Source organism: Siniperca chuatsi, linkage group LG22, assembly GCF_020085105.1.
Source record: "Siniperca chuatsi isolate FFG_IHB_CAS linkage group LG22, ASM2008510v1, whole genome shotgun sequence".
NCBI classification, from domain to species: domain Eukaryota; kingdom Metazoa; phylum Chordata; class Actinopteri; order Centrarchiformes; family Sinipercidae; genus Siniperca; species Siniperca chuatsi.
The window spans coordinates 16,773,391-16,788,992 of NC_058063.1; the positions used below are offsets into that span (position 1 = coordinate 16,773,391).

The 15,602-nt window shown below is 39.3% G+C and overlaps 1 protein-coding gene across 12 annotated transcripts; it reads left to right on the top strand.

The window, feature by feature from the left end:
• The first annotated feature begins 462 nt into the window (after positions 1 to 462).
• LOC122870569 (heterogeneous nuclear ribonucleoprotein C) lies at positions 463 to 12,704 on the top strand. Of its 12 annotated transcripts, none has more exons than XM_044184858.1 (11): positions 473 to 609; positions 2,372 to 2,405; positions 2,867 to 2,922; positions 5,304 to 5,353; positions 5,976 to 6,223; positions 9,407 to 9,479; positions 9,644 to 9,691; positions 10,099 to 10,259; positions 10,350 to 10,463; positions 11,134 to 11,351; positions 11,628 to 12,704. In XM_044184858.1, exons 3-11 carry the CDS (start codon positions 2,896 to 2,898, stop codon positions 11,739 to 11,741), a joined length of 1,053 nt encoding a protein of 350 aa, XP_044040793.1. In that variant the 5' UTR covers positions 473 to 609; positions 2,372 to 2,405; positions 2,867 to 2,895; the 3' UTR covers positions 11,742 to 12,704. The 12 variants fall into 12 exon arrangements, with proteins under 12 accessions (XP_044040788.1, XP_044040790.1, XP_044040787.1 ...); XM_044184860.1 differs by having other exon boundaries at positions 11,134 to 11,285; XM_044184861.1 differs by having other exon boundaries at positions 529 to 1,295; positions 11,134 to 11,285.
• Positions 12,705 to 15,602: the final 2,898 nt, after the last annotated feature.

The window sequence follows — 15,602 nt, forward strand, 5'->3', positions numbered from 1 at the left end:
TGAAGTCTGTTTGAGACGCTTAAGAATTCTACATTGTAACATAATGACATTGTTAATAACAAAATGTTACTTTGTATTTCATTGTTACATTACATTCTGTTCTTCACTACATTCTATTACATGTTACATTGTATTCTAGAATGCTGACTGTAGCAGCGACCTGCAGTTTGTGACATCACACACTACTTTTCCCTGTCTGTCTGTTCGCCATCAGCTGTTGCTCACGCGCGCTTGGACGCACCGCTGAGAAATAAGAATGTAGCGCGAGTGCGTGAGTGGGTGTTGGCAGTCTTTAAGTTATTGATTAGTGTTATTCAAATACAAATAAATACGAGTACACTAAACGGATGTCGTCATTCGTGAGCCGGACTGGCAAGCGCGTCTGCCAATGCCTGAAGGGTATATCCACACAGGAGGTTTAAACATCCAATCAGAAACTGTGATGCAGCAGTGGGCGTGACCCTTTTTGTCGTGTGCATGAGTCGACGACGCCATTTCGTGTCCACTGCTTTCAAGGTGGTACAATCAGCCTGCCGAGCCGTAAGCGGATCTTTACCTACTCAAGTAAAAACAGCGTTGAATTTTACTCATTTTTGTATTAATCTCCTGGTGAGTATTTTTAACCGAGAGATTTTTTCCCCTATCTTTTTTTTTATTTTTTTCCTGACTTTGAGCCGTCTTTGGGACTTTTTGTTTTTATTTTTAATGCATTTTTCCTGGCTGGTATTCTTGAGACTGTGTTGGCTTTAGTGGCGTACATTTTGTGATGGCAGTATGAGCTGCGCAGAAACTAGTTTTAAGTAGCTTCCACAACAAGATTTTTGCTTTTGTTTTTCGAATAAGACATTTGAAAACCTCCATTTTTCAGGGCTGCTGTGTTACCGTATTGTTTATCTGATTGTGGTCGTATTTTCGAGGAAAGAAATATGGAAGATTGTTCCAGTCGTTTCTGGACAGTGTTCAAAGCGGGTCGCCCTTTTTCTGGAAATATGTTTTTAAAATGTTTTTTACTGTCGTCCTGTGTTTTGCCCCCACCCGTAACTCGATTTGCAGTCGTTTACATTGACTCATAAGACGTGTTTTTCGTATTTTCTTTGTGATTTTGGCAGTGCTGAGGCAGTAGCCTATATTTTCTGCTGCAAATCTCTCAGGAATGATGTAGCCTAATTTTTGAGGCAAGATATTTTTTCCTTAATGAGAAGTGGGCCCGTTTTTAAGGAACATTAACACAACAGTGTTTTGATGTATTGTGCAGTCATGGACCTGGGATTTCTGTAGCATTGGTGCGACATAATGTGTGTATTTGGTAATACTGATAATTATTTAAGTTCATTTGCAGATTGAGAGAAACTCATTAATTCAGTAGCAGTTTATTCTGAGCTGTGGAGTGGCTTAGACCCAGGAGGGAGGCCTACAGAGGATCTGCAATGAGCTGTAATCAGACCTGCACCTCGAAATTGCTCTGTTCCTTTCTTGATTTATCATCTTATAGCTTTATGATTGATCGGTTGTATACATGTTTGTGAAAAACTTTGTAATGTAATCTGCAACAAAGGTTTACAGTGGGAAGGTAGGGTAGACTTGCTGTCGACAATGGCCCCCAAAAGTGCAAGATCCTTGTTTTACCCCCTACTTTACCCCACCCCCTTTGGCCCCAAGTGTGTCCTCTGAAAGTGTCCTTGAACACCTCCAGGCTCCAGGGGCGCTGTTCTGCAGTCGACCCTTTACTCTGGCCCCTACAAGGAGGCCAGGCAAGAGGAAAGAGTAGGGAGCCACCAGTTCCCCCAGACTGGTGATGCACTGATGTGCACTTTGAAGCTGACACCAGCGTCTGATATTTTCTTGCTCATATTGATGTCATTTTGCATATCTGTAGAAGTCTGAGCACAAATAAGCAGGTTAGGTTTTACATTTAGTAGCTTAGAAAGATTTTGTTTTTTTTAAAATCCATTCCTTCTTTGTTTGCATGACCATTTGAATCCCCAGTTGAGCTAGCGATGCTACACATTATCAACTGAGCAACCGTGTTGGTGCCATGTCCGCATGCTTACTGTCCTATACTGGATCATTAGTGGTTTTATTTTTAAATGCAAAATCAAATTTGCAGTTTCCACGTCACTCTCTGGAACAGTTGAGAGGGAAAACAAACCAGTACCAGATTAGTATGATCAAGTGTGATAAACATCTATTAATTATTCATTAAATAATTGAATATTAGTTCAATTCAAGTTCAATCAAGTCCCTGGCTGAAAGCTTTGTCAAAAAAATGTTTGTTTTTTTGTTTTTAACGTATTTTCCATACATGCCCTCCCTGCTTGTGGTAATAATAGTTCAATTTTCTAATATTCCGTTTTTGTTTCCCCTTGTTTAGTTTTTGAAGCCACTTTTTTGAACAACGGCAAATCGTAAGTTGGTCTCAACTTTTTTTTTTGTTTTTATTTTTATTTTTCACCTCAACTTTTGCATCACTTTTTTTATATTCCACTTTTGTTTTCACCCCTTTGTGATTTTGCCCGTTTCTCACCCTTCTGGATTTCCTAGAGCAAGTAGCATGTAGTGGTTTTTGTGCTGTGAAAGTAGAAAACTGCTCTTTGACACTAGGGGCCTCTTACATAAGCTTCCCACATGTTCCCAGTTAATGATGATCAAATGTATAATGTTCAGTGTTGATTATTAGAGGCCCGATTTGTAGCTAATTGCTGAATAATGCTCCCTTAACTCCTTCCTGCATCCAGTCCTTGGATTAAGGACTGGCACTGACACAGGCAAAATAAGTCCTGTTTTTTGCTGCCTTTGCTTTGTAATGTGATTTCTTTTTGAGTGTGCATGTCATTTGATGGAGTCAAATCTGGTCCATTACCCACAGAAAAACAAAGATACCTGCTCTTGATAATAATGATGTCACCATTATCACCCCGAATAGTAAGTTTGTACCCATTAAAATAAGCATGCCTACTGAATACCATGAATTACTAACTTATTCAGTAATCACTAATATTGAATCTATTCTATTAAAAGCAATGGGTTTCTTTTTTCATATCCATTATCAGTTACACAGAGCTTCAAATACCTCAGTAAACCTCCAAAGGTTAAGATTGTATTCCTATTTACAATTTCCTTCTTAATTTGTACTCCATACATCTATAAAGTACACGCACACAAAGGACATACTGCTCCATACACATCTGTACAAACTGCAAAGCTGCTCTGTCATTTTGTCTTGTCTGTCTTCAAGCATGAGTCCTGACAGCTGCAGGCGCAGTGTTGTTCACAGTTGAAGCACAAACATTAAACCAACACTCACATAACCGATCTGTGGTAATGAACCCACTTGGCAGTCAAAATGAAACTACAGATTTCTGGTTAACGCCATTACAGCTCAGCTACAGGCCATCATACAATAAAGCCCAGATGAAGCAGTGGATAGGAAAAGTTACTGCTGTTATAAACTGTATGTAAAATTCACTTTCACACTGCCATGAATGAGCACTATTAGTATGAGGGGCCACAGTAAGCGTTTAGCCCCTAATTGATGCTTTAATAAGTGCCAAGATGTTGAATTTGGAATGATAAATACCAGGGGGGCCTTACAATATAATGCAGTTAAATATATTAGCCCTGAAACATACACCACCTTTGTGAAGCTTATGTTCAGTTTGTTGAGATTATCAGGTGTTGATTCAAACTGATGGACTATCTGGCCTTGTTTCACTTCCAGGAAGTTACCCAAAATGCTCAATAATAAACATGTTTAATGTCAAACTCTTATGGGCTTCACCATTTTCTATCCACACGGCTATTACATGCAAGATGTTCCTGTTATTTTGTCCACCCAGTGTGCAATTATGAATGAATACCAAATTCTCCAATAAATATTTTTCTCTTACTGTTCAACAGCGTAGCTTGATTGGTTGTGTTCAGCATCAGTCTCTGTCATGAAAATCACACAGAGTGCTTGTATATAAACCCTGGATATTCCCTCTTGAACCCCAACATGCCACAAAGAATTAGAAACATTTGCTAAGTGGCCTGTGATAGTCGTTCTCTCCCCCAACACACCCGGTGTTGTAGACTCCCTGGCAGCTTGCCAAGCAATAGAAACATCCTGGCCAAATCATGTAGAGGAGAGCAGAGCATTAAGCTTTGGCCAGACAGGCTGCTGCTAATCCCCTGCTAGTATTTACTGGCCAGAGAGGGAGAGGCTGCTGCTGGGCTACAGTTTAGCCCAGCTGGTTGCAGTGTTGTGTTTTGGCAGGTGAGATATGGCTTTGTAATGGCTGAAGTGGTTGATAATAAGATGAACGTCTCCCGGGATTGTGAAGAAATTAGCAAAAAAACAAGAGAGAGACACAAAAGGCCAATGAGTAAAGTCAGTGTTTACATATGGTGGGTTTATTTGTCCTGATACAGAAAGAAAATCCCACAAAGTTTTGCAAAATCAAAATAGTGAGGAATGTATTCAATTCCAGGGGGTGGAAAAAATAACCAACGCCTTGCAGTAAGACCCTGGATCAAATATTTAATTTCTGAGGCTGCATGATGGTAATTTTTCATGTCATAGTAGTTTTATTAAACAAATATCAAGTAAAAGTGTCTTACAGTCTGCCCCCCCTGCAATGTTACATAACTTTGCAGTGTTTGCCACTAATGCAGCAGCAGCGAAAATCTGGCCTCTTTGTGCTCATATTAAAGCTGTCGTACTTTATGCTGCTAATTGTACGACACGCTAATGCAACTCGCTTGTATAGCTGCCTTTTGTAATTGTGATTTACAACAATTGCTGCAGCTATGTAGTATGCTGCTTAAGCATTAAGCCACAAGGACACCCCCCTTTTTTTGACAAACTCAACACATCTACTACTGCAAAAATGAAAGGGATAAGTCACAGCAACAACTGAACATTATCTTTAAAGTGGTGTTTACTGCAGGGATACTGTAAAGTATAGTATATATATAGTAGTATGTTTCTTAGACACATAGAACATGGACGTTATCAGTTTTACAAATACAAACTTAGAAAGTAAAGTTAAAAGCAGCCTTTTCACTTTAATGCAAATTCTTGTTTTGTCATAACAACCAACCATTTATCCCACAGGTTTTTTATTACCACCTCCATTTTTTAAAACCTTTTATCTACCCCCTCCTGACCAGACCCTCAACCTTTTTTCTTGGGTTTGCCAAAAATCCAATTTAAAAAAAAAAAAAAAAAAAAAAAAAGGCAAACTTTTTGGAGGTGTAGTAGATGTTTCCCCACATTGACTCCATCTCTCATAGTTCCTCAACGACCCTCTTCTCTCCAACAGAGTCAGACAGGCAGGCAGACCTCCACCGACCCGATTACAGACATAATGGAGTGAGTGATGGCTGCTACGTGACCCGATCATACTGTCTATTCTGCTGTCTGATATCTACTTTTAGAGGCTCGTGTTTTTTGAAAGTGCAAACACACATTTAATGTGTGTGAGTGTGTGTAAGATGCTGAAATCCACCTGTATTGTAGAAGGACATAGAAAGTAGGGGTCACACGCTGAATTTTCATGTGTTATATCTATGATTACAATGCCATTTTGGTAATATAAGGATGGTGGGTACATGTGGTTGTCATGTATTTATATTAGTAAATGAGCATAATAACGTGTCACTGCTGAAATTATAGGTCAATTAATTGATTTTGTGACTGACAGAAAATTAACAGTTTTGATAATGATTATTTGTTTAAGTGATTCACAAGCAAACATGCCAAAAATTTGCTGGCTCAGTTGGAATTGCTGCTTTTCTCTATTTTACTATTTGACTGTAAATTGAATATCTTTGTTTTGGACTGTTGGTTGTACAAAACAAGCAATTTGTCTCCCTACACATCATTCACCTTTAAATATTGTCCCTGATCTTATATCTCTTTTTTTCTCCTTTTCTTCTCTCTTTCCTTACCCATCTTCCGTGTCCACCTCGCTCCACCTGTCCTCCATCTGTAGCCTAATGGCCAGCAGCAACGTGACCAACAAGACTGACCCGCGCTCCCTCAACTCCCGCGTCTTCATCGGCAACCTCAACACCTTGCTGGTCACCAAGGCCGACGTGGAGGCCATCTTCTCCAAGTACGGCAAGGTCGTCGGCTGCTCCATCCACAAGGGCTACGCCTTCGTGCAGTACTCCAATGAGAGGAACGCCCGGACTGCCGTGGCCAGTGAGGACGGCCGCATGATCGTGGGACAGGTGCTAGGTGAGGTGGCGGGGGGTGGGGTGATGGATAATGAAGAGCTGCAGGGATGTAGCTACAAAGTCAGGGATACCAGTACTGAGTCTTAAAATCTGTACTGGACTCCCTTTCTGAAAACATTGTTTGAACAACTGTAAGAATTACTCTGAAATATGTTAATACTGGAGATCTGCAGAGTTTAAGTGTCACTTGTTTTAAGAACGTTTGGTGGGACTGGAAATGTATTTAAAAAAAGAATTGCAATTTTCTGGAAAAACAAAACTTTATAAATCTATTGTGCCTGTTAAAATGACTTGCTAAGATTTTTTTAAATCTGGTTAAAAAAAAAAACGCTTCAATATTAGGCTAACCATGAAAGTATAGAAGAAAAATGCTCTACATACTTATACAGACTGTCTGGAGTCACATTTGATTTAACTTATATATGCTCTGGGCCATCAGCCTTGTAATAAAAAGTTTATTATGAAGTGTGCCACATGGTAGGCAGTGCCTCCTTCTCTACACTTATTTGAATGACAATAAGCTAAGTACTCAAAGGCACTGTATTTAAAAACAAATATAGGCGGAAATACAGACAGCTCTGTATGCAAGATGCTGTTTGATGTGAGCTCACTGAGTCAAGAACTTGTCAATGTGACTCTCGTCTCTTACAGTTTTTCTCGATTGCTAAGACACATTTCTTGAAAGCTGCTCTCCTTTTCGCTAAACTGTGAACACAAAACACAATTTTCAAGCTACATTCACAAAACCTCAGACTCTTCTTGCAAAACCAAACTTTCACCTCAAAACAGTTCAATCTGTGCTCAAAACTGAACTATGTTGTCAAATCATGCCCCGAGTCAATCAAAATTAAAAACACTACTGAACAGTCACTAAACACTACGTAGAAAAATAGAAAACACAATGCTCAGGACATGAAGCTGGAGAAATAAATGTTTATTGTTCACTGTAGGCTAAATGCATGTTGCAAAACAAAAAAACCCTGTGCATTTAGCAATTGTACAAAAAGACAAAACAGAAATCTTATGCGTTTGCCACTGGTGTACAGTAAGCCCATGTAAAAATAAAGTACAAAAATATACATGGAATACTAGGCCTACAGTTAGACCAACCCTCCATTACAATACTACAGTATATTGGTACAGTGATGTACTGAAACATATATTTACTTACAGTATACTGTGGTACAGTATATAGTATGTCATACAGTAATTGCTGTATGACATTTACATTTACATACTGTACTATAATGTCAAAAAAAGGTAATAACCTGTTCTCTTCTCTAAATCTTCGGATTATGGTGGACACAGTGAATCTACTGATGTTTGGTTGTACCCTTTGTCCAGCCTCCCTCATGCTCATACCATAGACAAGAACGTGGTCAATCACAGTAGCTCTGATTTCATCAGATATTACTGTTCTTGGTCTTCGCTGACCACCTCGACCTCCTCTCACACGAACTCTTCCTCTCAGATTTCTATCCATTGTAGGGCCTCACAAACCAGTGCTCTCTGAACTGGCTTACTTTATATGTTCCCTCACATCATTAGCCACAAGTGGGATACATTTTGAGTTGTTGTGTTCAAGTGGTGACATCTGTGCTTTAATTGTGTTTGACTTTTGTCACCTGCGCTCACCATTATGCAGCACGGGTGCATCACAATGAAAATGTGTTGGCAAGTTGTGTCTAACAGGTGAAAAGTGCTTATGGTTTTGCCAAAAGAGTGATTGATTCAATCAGTGGGTTCAGGCAACTGAGCATTTGGTTCAGACAATAGGGTTTAGTGTTTTAGCAATTGAGAAAAACTGTAAGACTGTCTACACAATTCAGAGAAAGAGGCTGTACAATTTTTAGATTAAAGAGGGTTTGTTTCATGGTGCATGAAGCACCAAGTGGGTGAGATTTGTCAAGGTTACTTTTATCGTCCTTCTTAAAGAAATAGTTCAACATATCTTGGCCAGGTACTGGTTGCCTGGCAACCTCATTGTGACAAGACTGCAGGAAGTTACTGCCCCCCGTAAAACCCCCAAGTGTAATTTTTCCACTATTTATTTATTTTTTTATTTTTTACAGGTCAGACAAATGAGATACGAGTTATTTAGTGAGCTTTAGATGTGCTGGTGGGTGGATTTTGTTACTTTTAGGAAGAGCCAGGCTAGCTCCCCTTGTTTCCAGTCTTTGTGCTAAGCTAACTAGCTGTAGCTTCATATTTACTGTACAGACATTGAAAGTGGTTTTGATCTTAACTCTTGGCAAGAAAGCGAATAAGCGTTTTGTCCAAAATGTCAAACTATTCCTTTAAGAGAAAATGTTTTTTGATCAAAGAAATTGCTGCACAAAAGACAGACATGTCATGATAGACACATAATAAATAAAACCACACTTTCAAAAAACACAACATTCACAAAAACATACTCAGTTCTCATAAGGATCCTTCCACATAGTGTCAGTGAAAGTCTTCAATCACAGGAAATATTTTTTTTTTTTTTTCCTAATTACTTCACCTTTCAAATAGTTATTTGCACAGTAGTAAAAAATAGAAAGGATTCAAAGCACACGCTGCTAAAATTTCCAATTTCCTATACCTGCTTGTTTCAATTCAAGGTCACAACAGTGCTGGAGCATATCCCAGCATGCATTGGGCAAATGACAAGGAAACACCATAAACAGACCATTAATCTGTTGCAGGACCTAAACAGTCACGTCTGTCACAATTTACAGCCTTCAGTTCACCTTCAAATTCAAAGCCAGGACCCTTTTTCTGTTTCACAATCCCAACAGCTGAGCCACCGTGCTGCCCTCTAGTGCTTAAAACCAGGAATTTAAAAACAACACTGATAGGAGGATTTTAAAGGATTATTTTGTATAAATGATATTTAAAAACATCAACATTTCTCATGAAAATATAGACAAACAGCTGTTTTTGATCAAAATGTATTGACTTTTCTGGTGTTCAACGCAGGTCAAACTAAACGTGAGTAATTATTTGCAAATGCCACCTGGTAGGGGTAAAACCTGCGTTAGTCTTCCAAAATAACATACCATCAGGTGGAGGGGAATTAGAGATAAAATGTGTTAGTTTAAATTTCACACTTTCTATCCATGACATGTTCAGGCGCATTCTCCCACTCCTGGCAGCTCTAACTCTTGCTTCCACCCATCCTTCCTTGTTTTTCCTCCGTCAGACATCAACCTGGCAGGCGAGCCGAAACCTCACAGATCGAAGACAGTGAAGCGTTCTGCGGGAGACATGTACAGGTGTGTGCGCACTGATTACGCTCACAACAACAACGTAGCAATTTCCGTAATTCCGCATTCAGACAGGCTTCAAAATGCAAAGTCAGAAAAAGTGTTACATCGTGTCAAAGGTAAGTGCATTTTTCTGTAGCTAATTTTTCTACCCGTCTCCGTTCTCTCCACAGTTCATCTATTGATTTGGACTATGACTTTCAAAGAGATTACTATGATAGGTAAGCTGTCTATTCTTTGTTTTTGTAAGAATAATTGCTCATGTTTTTTATCTATATACCTATTGTCTGTTGTTTCTGAAGTCACGATTGTCCAGAGTGCATGATTTTTATGGTTTATTTATAAATATTCTTAATTTCTACACCCTCCACTTATTTCTTCTCAGTAATGCCTCGTTTTAATTAATGTTATGTGTCAATGTGCAAATAGCACAAATTCAAAGGGCTGTTATTTTCTTATTGTATGTGTAACTGAGCTCTGAGCTATTGTTAAAAATACAAAACTGACCAAAAAAAGTTTTGCAACTAAATATTCTTGAGAAATTGACATTGGATTTCGACAGTGATACAAGTGTACCCCTCATACTTGTCGTGGCACCTTTTTATATTTTTGCATTACTGTATCTCAGGGTGTACTCCTACCAGTCCCGGGTGCCTCCTCCCCCTCCTCCCCTGTCCCGCGCTGTCATTCCCTCAAAGCGTCCGAGGGTCAGTCTGAGCGGAGGAGGGAGCCGACGGACCAAAACCAGCTTCTCCTCTTCCAAGAGCAGTCAGAGGACCTCCCGTACGAGTAGGTACCACAATTATGTCGCCATCACAGCTGCTCCCTCGCACCTGCATCAGTGTCCTAATGACTTTCCCCCTGCTTCTCTTCCCACAGTGAAGGCAGATGATCTGCAGACCATCAAGAGAGAGCTCACCCAGATCAAACACAAGGTGGACTACCTGCTGGAGAGCCTAGAGCGCATGGAGAAGGACCACAGCAAGAAGTCCGGTGGGCCCTAATGAGAGTTTATACCAGTGTGAAAGACAGAAAATTATATAAAAACAAAGAGTGTTTCTGCAGTAAAACGACCTGTTAACAGTGAGTTTTACAACTATATTTGAAAAACAAGATGTAATAACGTCAACCTGAACTTCAATCAGTAAGCCACACATTTTATTTTTGCTAATGGATGATTGCTTAACACCAAAGGAAGCAAAATCCATCACTACAAATGCCAAATGTTGCATTTACCCTTTTCAAAAGTCACAAGATATTCTCTTTGACTCACACTGCATTAAGATGCGTCATGAAGGGGCATATGCAAATATCAAATAAAAAAATTTTATCCAATAGAATGTACTGTTCCATTGGATGAAAAACTGTTTCGTTTTAGGGTGATCCAACCAACCCCTTCCATCATATAAAATCTCCAGGTCTATCAAGCTAACTAGCACTAGTAGCAGTTAAGATGGAGTTAGAGGTTTGTATTTGGGTGTTAATAATAATAATAATACCCTTCCTCCCTTTCCACCTCCCTTGTGAGTTGGGGGATTCAGAAGGAAGATGATCCTCAACAGCCACCATCAGTTTCCATTTTGTGGTCCTTGAGCTCATCCACCTCTCTCTCTTTCTCTTTTAATCACATTTTTTCCCCCATCGTCTCCCTCCATTTACTCAGAGATGAAAAGCAGCAAACCGGAACCAGGTGAGCTGTCCTCCCTCAACTCCTCCTCCTCCAGCAAGAAAGATGACAGCCTGAAACGGGACAGAGAGAGTCAGGAGCTGAACGACTCAGAGGACGAGGGAGATCTGCTGGAGGACGAAGACGAGGTGAGGAGCTGGGAGGAGGAGAGGGAGGGAACCAGGACGAGAGCTGAGACATCAGTGAATTTTAAAGCAAGTTGTTCCAATAATTTTCATTTCAGTCTGTTGATTATGTTGCAGATTATTCAGTAACTCAGTTAAGGCTATAAATGCTAGAAAATATAGAAAAATTTCCCAGAGCCAAAGTTGATTTCTTAAAATATTATTTGGTTTGACCAATCATCTAAAACCTAATGATATTACATTATTTTTAAAACATGATTATCTTCTGATGTATATATGTTAGAGAAAAAAGAAATGTCCCAAGTTGAGGTAATTTGTCCTGTTTCTACTTTTCCTTCTGTGCAGATGAAAAGCAGAGGGAGAGAGGAGGAGGAGGATGAGGATGAGGAGGAGGAGGAGGAAGGCGAGCAGGAGGAAGGAGAGGACGACGGCGATAGCGCCAACGGAGACAACTCCTAAACACTACACAGGCAGACAGACACACACACATACACAAAACAAATTGTGTATGATTGTATCTCCACACTAGACTTGTACACAGTGATCATGCGCTCATATCTGCTGAATTGACTGGACATTTATATACAGTGTAATGTAGATATTGCTCTCTCACACATACACAAATCCTTAAATACTGTATGTCAAGTACTTGTTTCTGGATTTTACAATTTTCTTTCAAGTTGGTAATTTGAAGTTGCCTACCTTTTTTCCTGATTTTTTTCTTCTTTTTTTTTTTTACTTTTGTTTTATTGGGCATGTTCTGCAATTGGATAAATGCAGACTGATGTGTTACATCCAGACAAAATGCAAGTTCAGTTGAGGATAAATGTAACGTTGTATAACATTGTATGTTTGAACTCAGGGCTATAAGCCACAGTATAAAAAGTTGAAAGAAAGCCCCTATTAGTAATTATTTTTTAGATGATTGTGTTGACCAACAAATTACCACCTGGCAGTGGCTGACATTGAACAAATCCAGAATAAAAACATGCAACGGTCAGTCTTGAGACAAAATACCAGACTTGGTACTATAGCCCAGGCTTAAAAATGTGTAAAATTTACAATATATTCCTGATCCAGCTGCTGTACAGGTGCCTCAAACCAGCAGGTGGCAGTGTATCATAACAACTGGCCACTCAAAAGACCACAAGGACTTATTTCTGTCAGAAAATCTTCACCTTCTGCTTGTCTGATAACAACATGAGCCTATACAAAACCTCACTTCAGACTGCACAAATGCTCAGACAAAATTCTCATTGCTCTGAAAATAGTTATGTTTGTTGCCGAAGTGTTGCGACCTTAATTGACCTTGACTTGTGTAATGCAGTGCTACTCCATGTTTGTCTGTTTCTGTTGATGTTCTGTTTGTCATTTAACTGCACTGGTAAAAGTGAATAAACATGTTTTCCAAGTTGGAACCTATACGAGCTTTTGGTACAATTCACATGGATGCATTCACGTGCAGTGTGAGGCTGTGGGTCGTCTGCGTGCCTTTTAAGGTGGATAGATACGGAGAAATTATGAGTTGTAAAATAGGATAAGAGTGTGATTCACATATGTTGGGTGGGTGTAGTTTTTAAGTGCAGAGCACACAAGTTGAGACTGGACTGAGCCTTAAGTGTTTTTTATTACCTCGTTAAAAATCTTGCTGGGCCGGGAATTTCTCATATACCTTTAGATCAGCCATGCAGGTAGTTTTGCCCAGGTTTTGAAATATTTGTCTATGATATTCTATATTTATTTCTGTAAAAATACCCCTGGTTGACGGCAGATTTTCCATTGTATTGGAAAGAAGAAAAATCTGAAAGATGGATATCCCAAAACAGGGGTTTTCAAAGTCTGACACTGTGGGGCCCCCCTCAGACAAAATTAAGAAATTTGGCAAATTGGCACCTTTTTAAATGTATGCCGGATTAGTTACTAGGAGTTCCTGTTTGCAATATACCCATGGATGTAAAGACAACCATCACTGGATTATTTTGATACTGAACAAAACTTTAAAATGGGATAATTCTCAGGCAAGTTCTGGAGTTATAAGGAGCTTCTTTTTTCTATGATATCTTAACGCATTTATGGACGTTTATTTGCGATGGAAATCAGAGCTAATGATATCCTGTGTAAAGTGAAAGTCACACTCAATCTTAAAATGTGTGTATCATGTCTGCGTTCAGATTTGGATTTGTGATTTGTGTGAGTATGAATTTTGACACAAATTGCAGCAATCGGGTGGTAAGGGTTTTAGGTACCTTGATTGCCTTTCACCTCAGGCAGTAGCTTTCAGGCACACCTCAAAGTCTGAAATCCTCTGTCTCAAAAGATGGACAAGTAAGACCAAAACTATCTGCATGGCTAAATATCACTTGAGGTAAATGAGGAAATATGTTATTTTTGTAATTTGGGTGATCTGACCCTTTTTATTTAAAAAAAAAAACAAAAAAAAAAAAAAAACACTTTTCTTTTACTGTACCTGTAAACTTTGGAAAACTTGGAAACTTCCATTCAGTCTACAAGCTAGACATGGAAAGAAATCATTTAAATATATCTACTTGAAGGGAAGCAGCTTGTTTGTCCACAACTTCATTACAAATGACCAAACTGCATCGATACACAGCTTCCTTATTAATATACATTATGCTGTCGGAGGTCTGCGGGCGCCTTGGAGCTCGGTAATGAAGGCAGAGAGTTGGCAGGAATAAAGAGGAATGCAAAGAGGAAAGAGGGATAACTAATCAATAAGCAGCAGGGTTCAGGGTGAACTGTGATTAACGAGGGAACAACAGACAGACGGAGGGGGGTGGATAATGAAAGTATGGATGATAAGAGGGGAGGATGGAGAGTGGATGGATGGATGAATGGATGGATGGATGAACAAGCCGCAGAAGACTGGAAACAGATGGAAGAGCTGACAGATGGAGACATGACAGGACAAGCAGAAAAGATTTTGTGGCATGCGCTGGGGGGGAAGAAGGATGCAGAAATACTCTAACTGTTACAGTGAGTGATTGCAGAGCAGTACCTTTGGTTAAAACGGCATCTAAGCACTGGTGGTTGTTCTTGTGCAGTGTTTTATTGGATAGAAAACGTTTTATTGTTTGTCTACAAAACACTGAAAATATGTGTGCATTTTGAGGGTTTTATTAACATCATATTTGAGTTTTAAAAGTATTCCATGTCTTCAAGAAACTATATGGGTACACCTACATTTAGATGATAAATGAACAGATTATATAATTGAGTCACATTCCACAACAGGCCTGAAACACTGCCGCTCTTTAATGCTTTTCAATGAATGACAGAATTTTCAAAGAAGCCATAAAACTCTCTGCAGCAGTTTGGACTGCTGCAGAGAGTCCAAACTGAGAGAGTCACAATTTCATTTCAAACATTGATCATATAAGTGCTTTTGAATGCACGTGAACCCACGTGACTTCATAGAGCGCTAGTTCGAAAAGCAGGCTTGTAAAAGGTTATTGAATAGAACTGTCAAAATGACTGACAGCAAATATAGCTGCCATTGAGGAAAGCACTTAATGTCAAATCATGGCTAAAAGCTAAACAACTATAAATCACATTACACTTTTGACCGTGAAACATTCATTCACATCTCATAGGCTATACTATATGATGTAAATGCGTGCACAACTGTAGCTAAATGAACATAAATGAAATGAAAGTGATTATAGTGCAGTGGGAGGTTAACGTGTGACCGTGGTGTGATCACTGTTGCATGGGGAACCTTGCCCAGTCCAGCGGAATCAATGGCTCAGTAGCACAGAGGAGCTCACACACACAATCTGTCTCACTTTCTGGCTTTGTCACATATTTACACACATATACACACCCTGTCTGAGAGCAAAACATTTGCTATGTAGCTTTTAAATTGTATAAATATCTAAGCACACACGTAGTAGAAAGTTGTGGACATTTTGCACACATACATACAAACACTGAAATTGAGCAATGTTGTCCACTATGCTGTCCAGTGAAAATCATGTATCACCATGTATCATGTATTTTATTTTTTTTATTTTTGACAAACTGAAGAATTTTATTATTTAATGGGTTTTTACATTTCTTCTCCTTAAACCACTTGAAACTCCATTTAACTATCAGAAAAATGCGGTGTCACAAAGCTGAAAACTGTTTTTGTCTGCCTGTGAAAAGTTGACCTTTTGGAGATACATGGTTTTCACAGGACAGAGAGCAACCGGACTGCCTTGTTGTTATGGAGAGTGTCCAGGAAAGTGAGAGGTCACAGGTTTGATTCCAGCAAAGTGTATCCACTGACAGCTCTTTAACTGTCCTATAGAGCAAGCCACA

Excerpts from the sequence above, each read along its gene's own strand:
- LOC122870569 (XM_044184852.1), top strand. The coding sequence starts at position 478 with ATGAGTCGACGACGCCATTTCGTGTCCACTGCTTTCAAGGTGGTACAA. Across the intron at positions 9,692-10,098 it reads CAAAGAGATTACTATGATAG|GGTGTACTCCTACCAGTCCC; the intron begins GTAAGCTGTCTA and ends ACTGTATCTCAG. Across the intron at positions 10,464-11,133 it reads GGACCACAGCAAGAAGTCCG|AGATGAAAAGCAGCAAACCG; the intron begins GTGGGCCCTAAT and ends CCATTTACTCAG.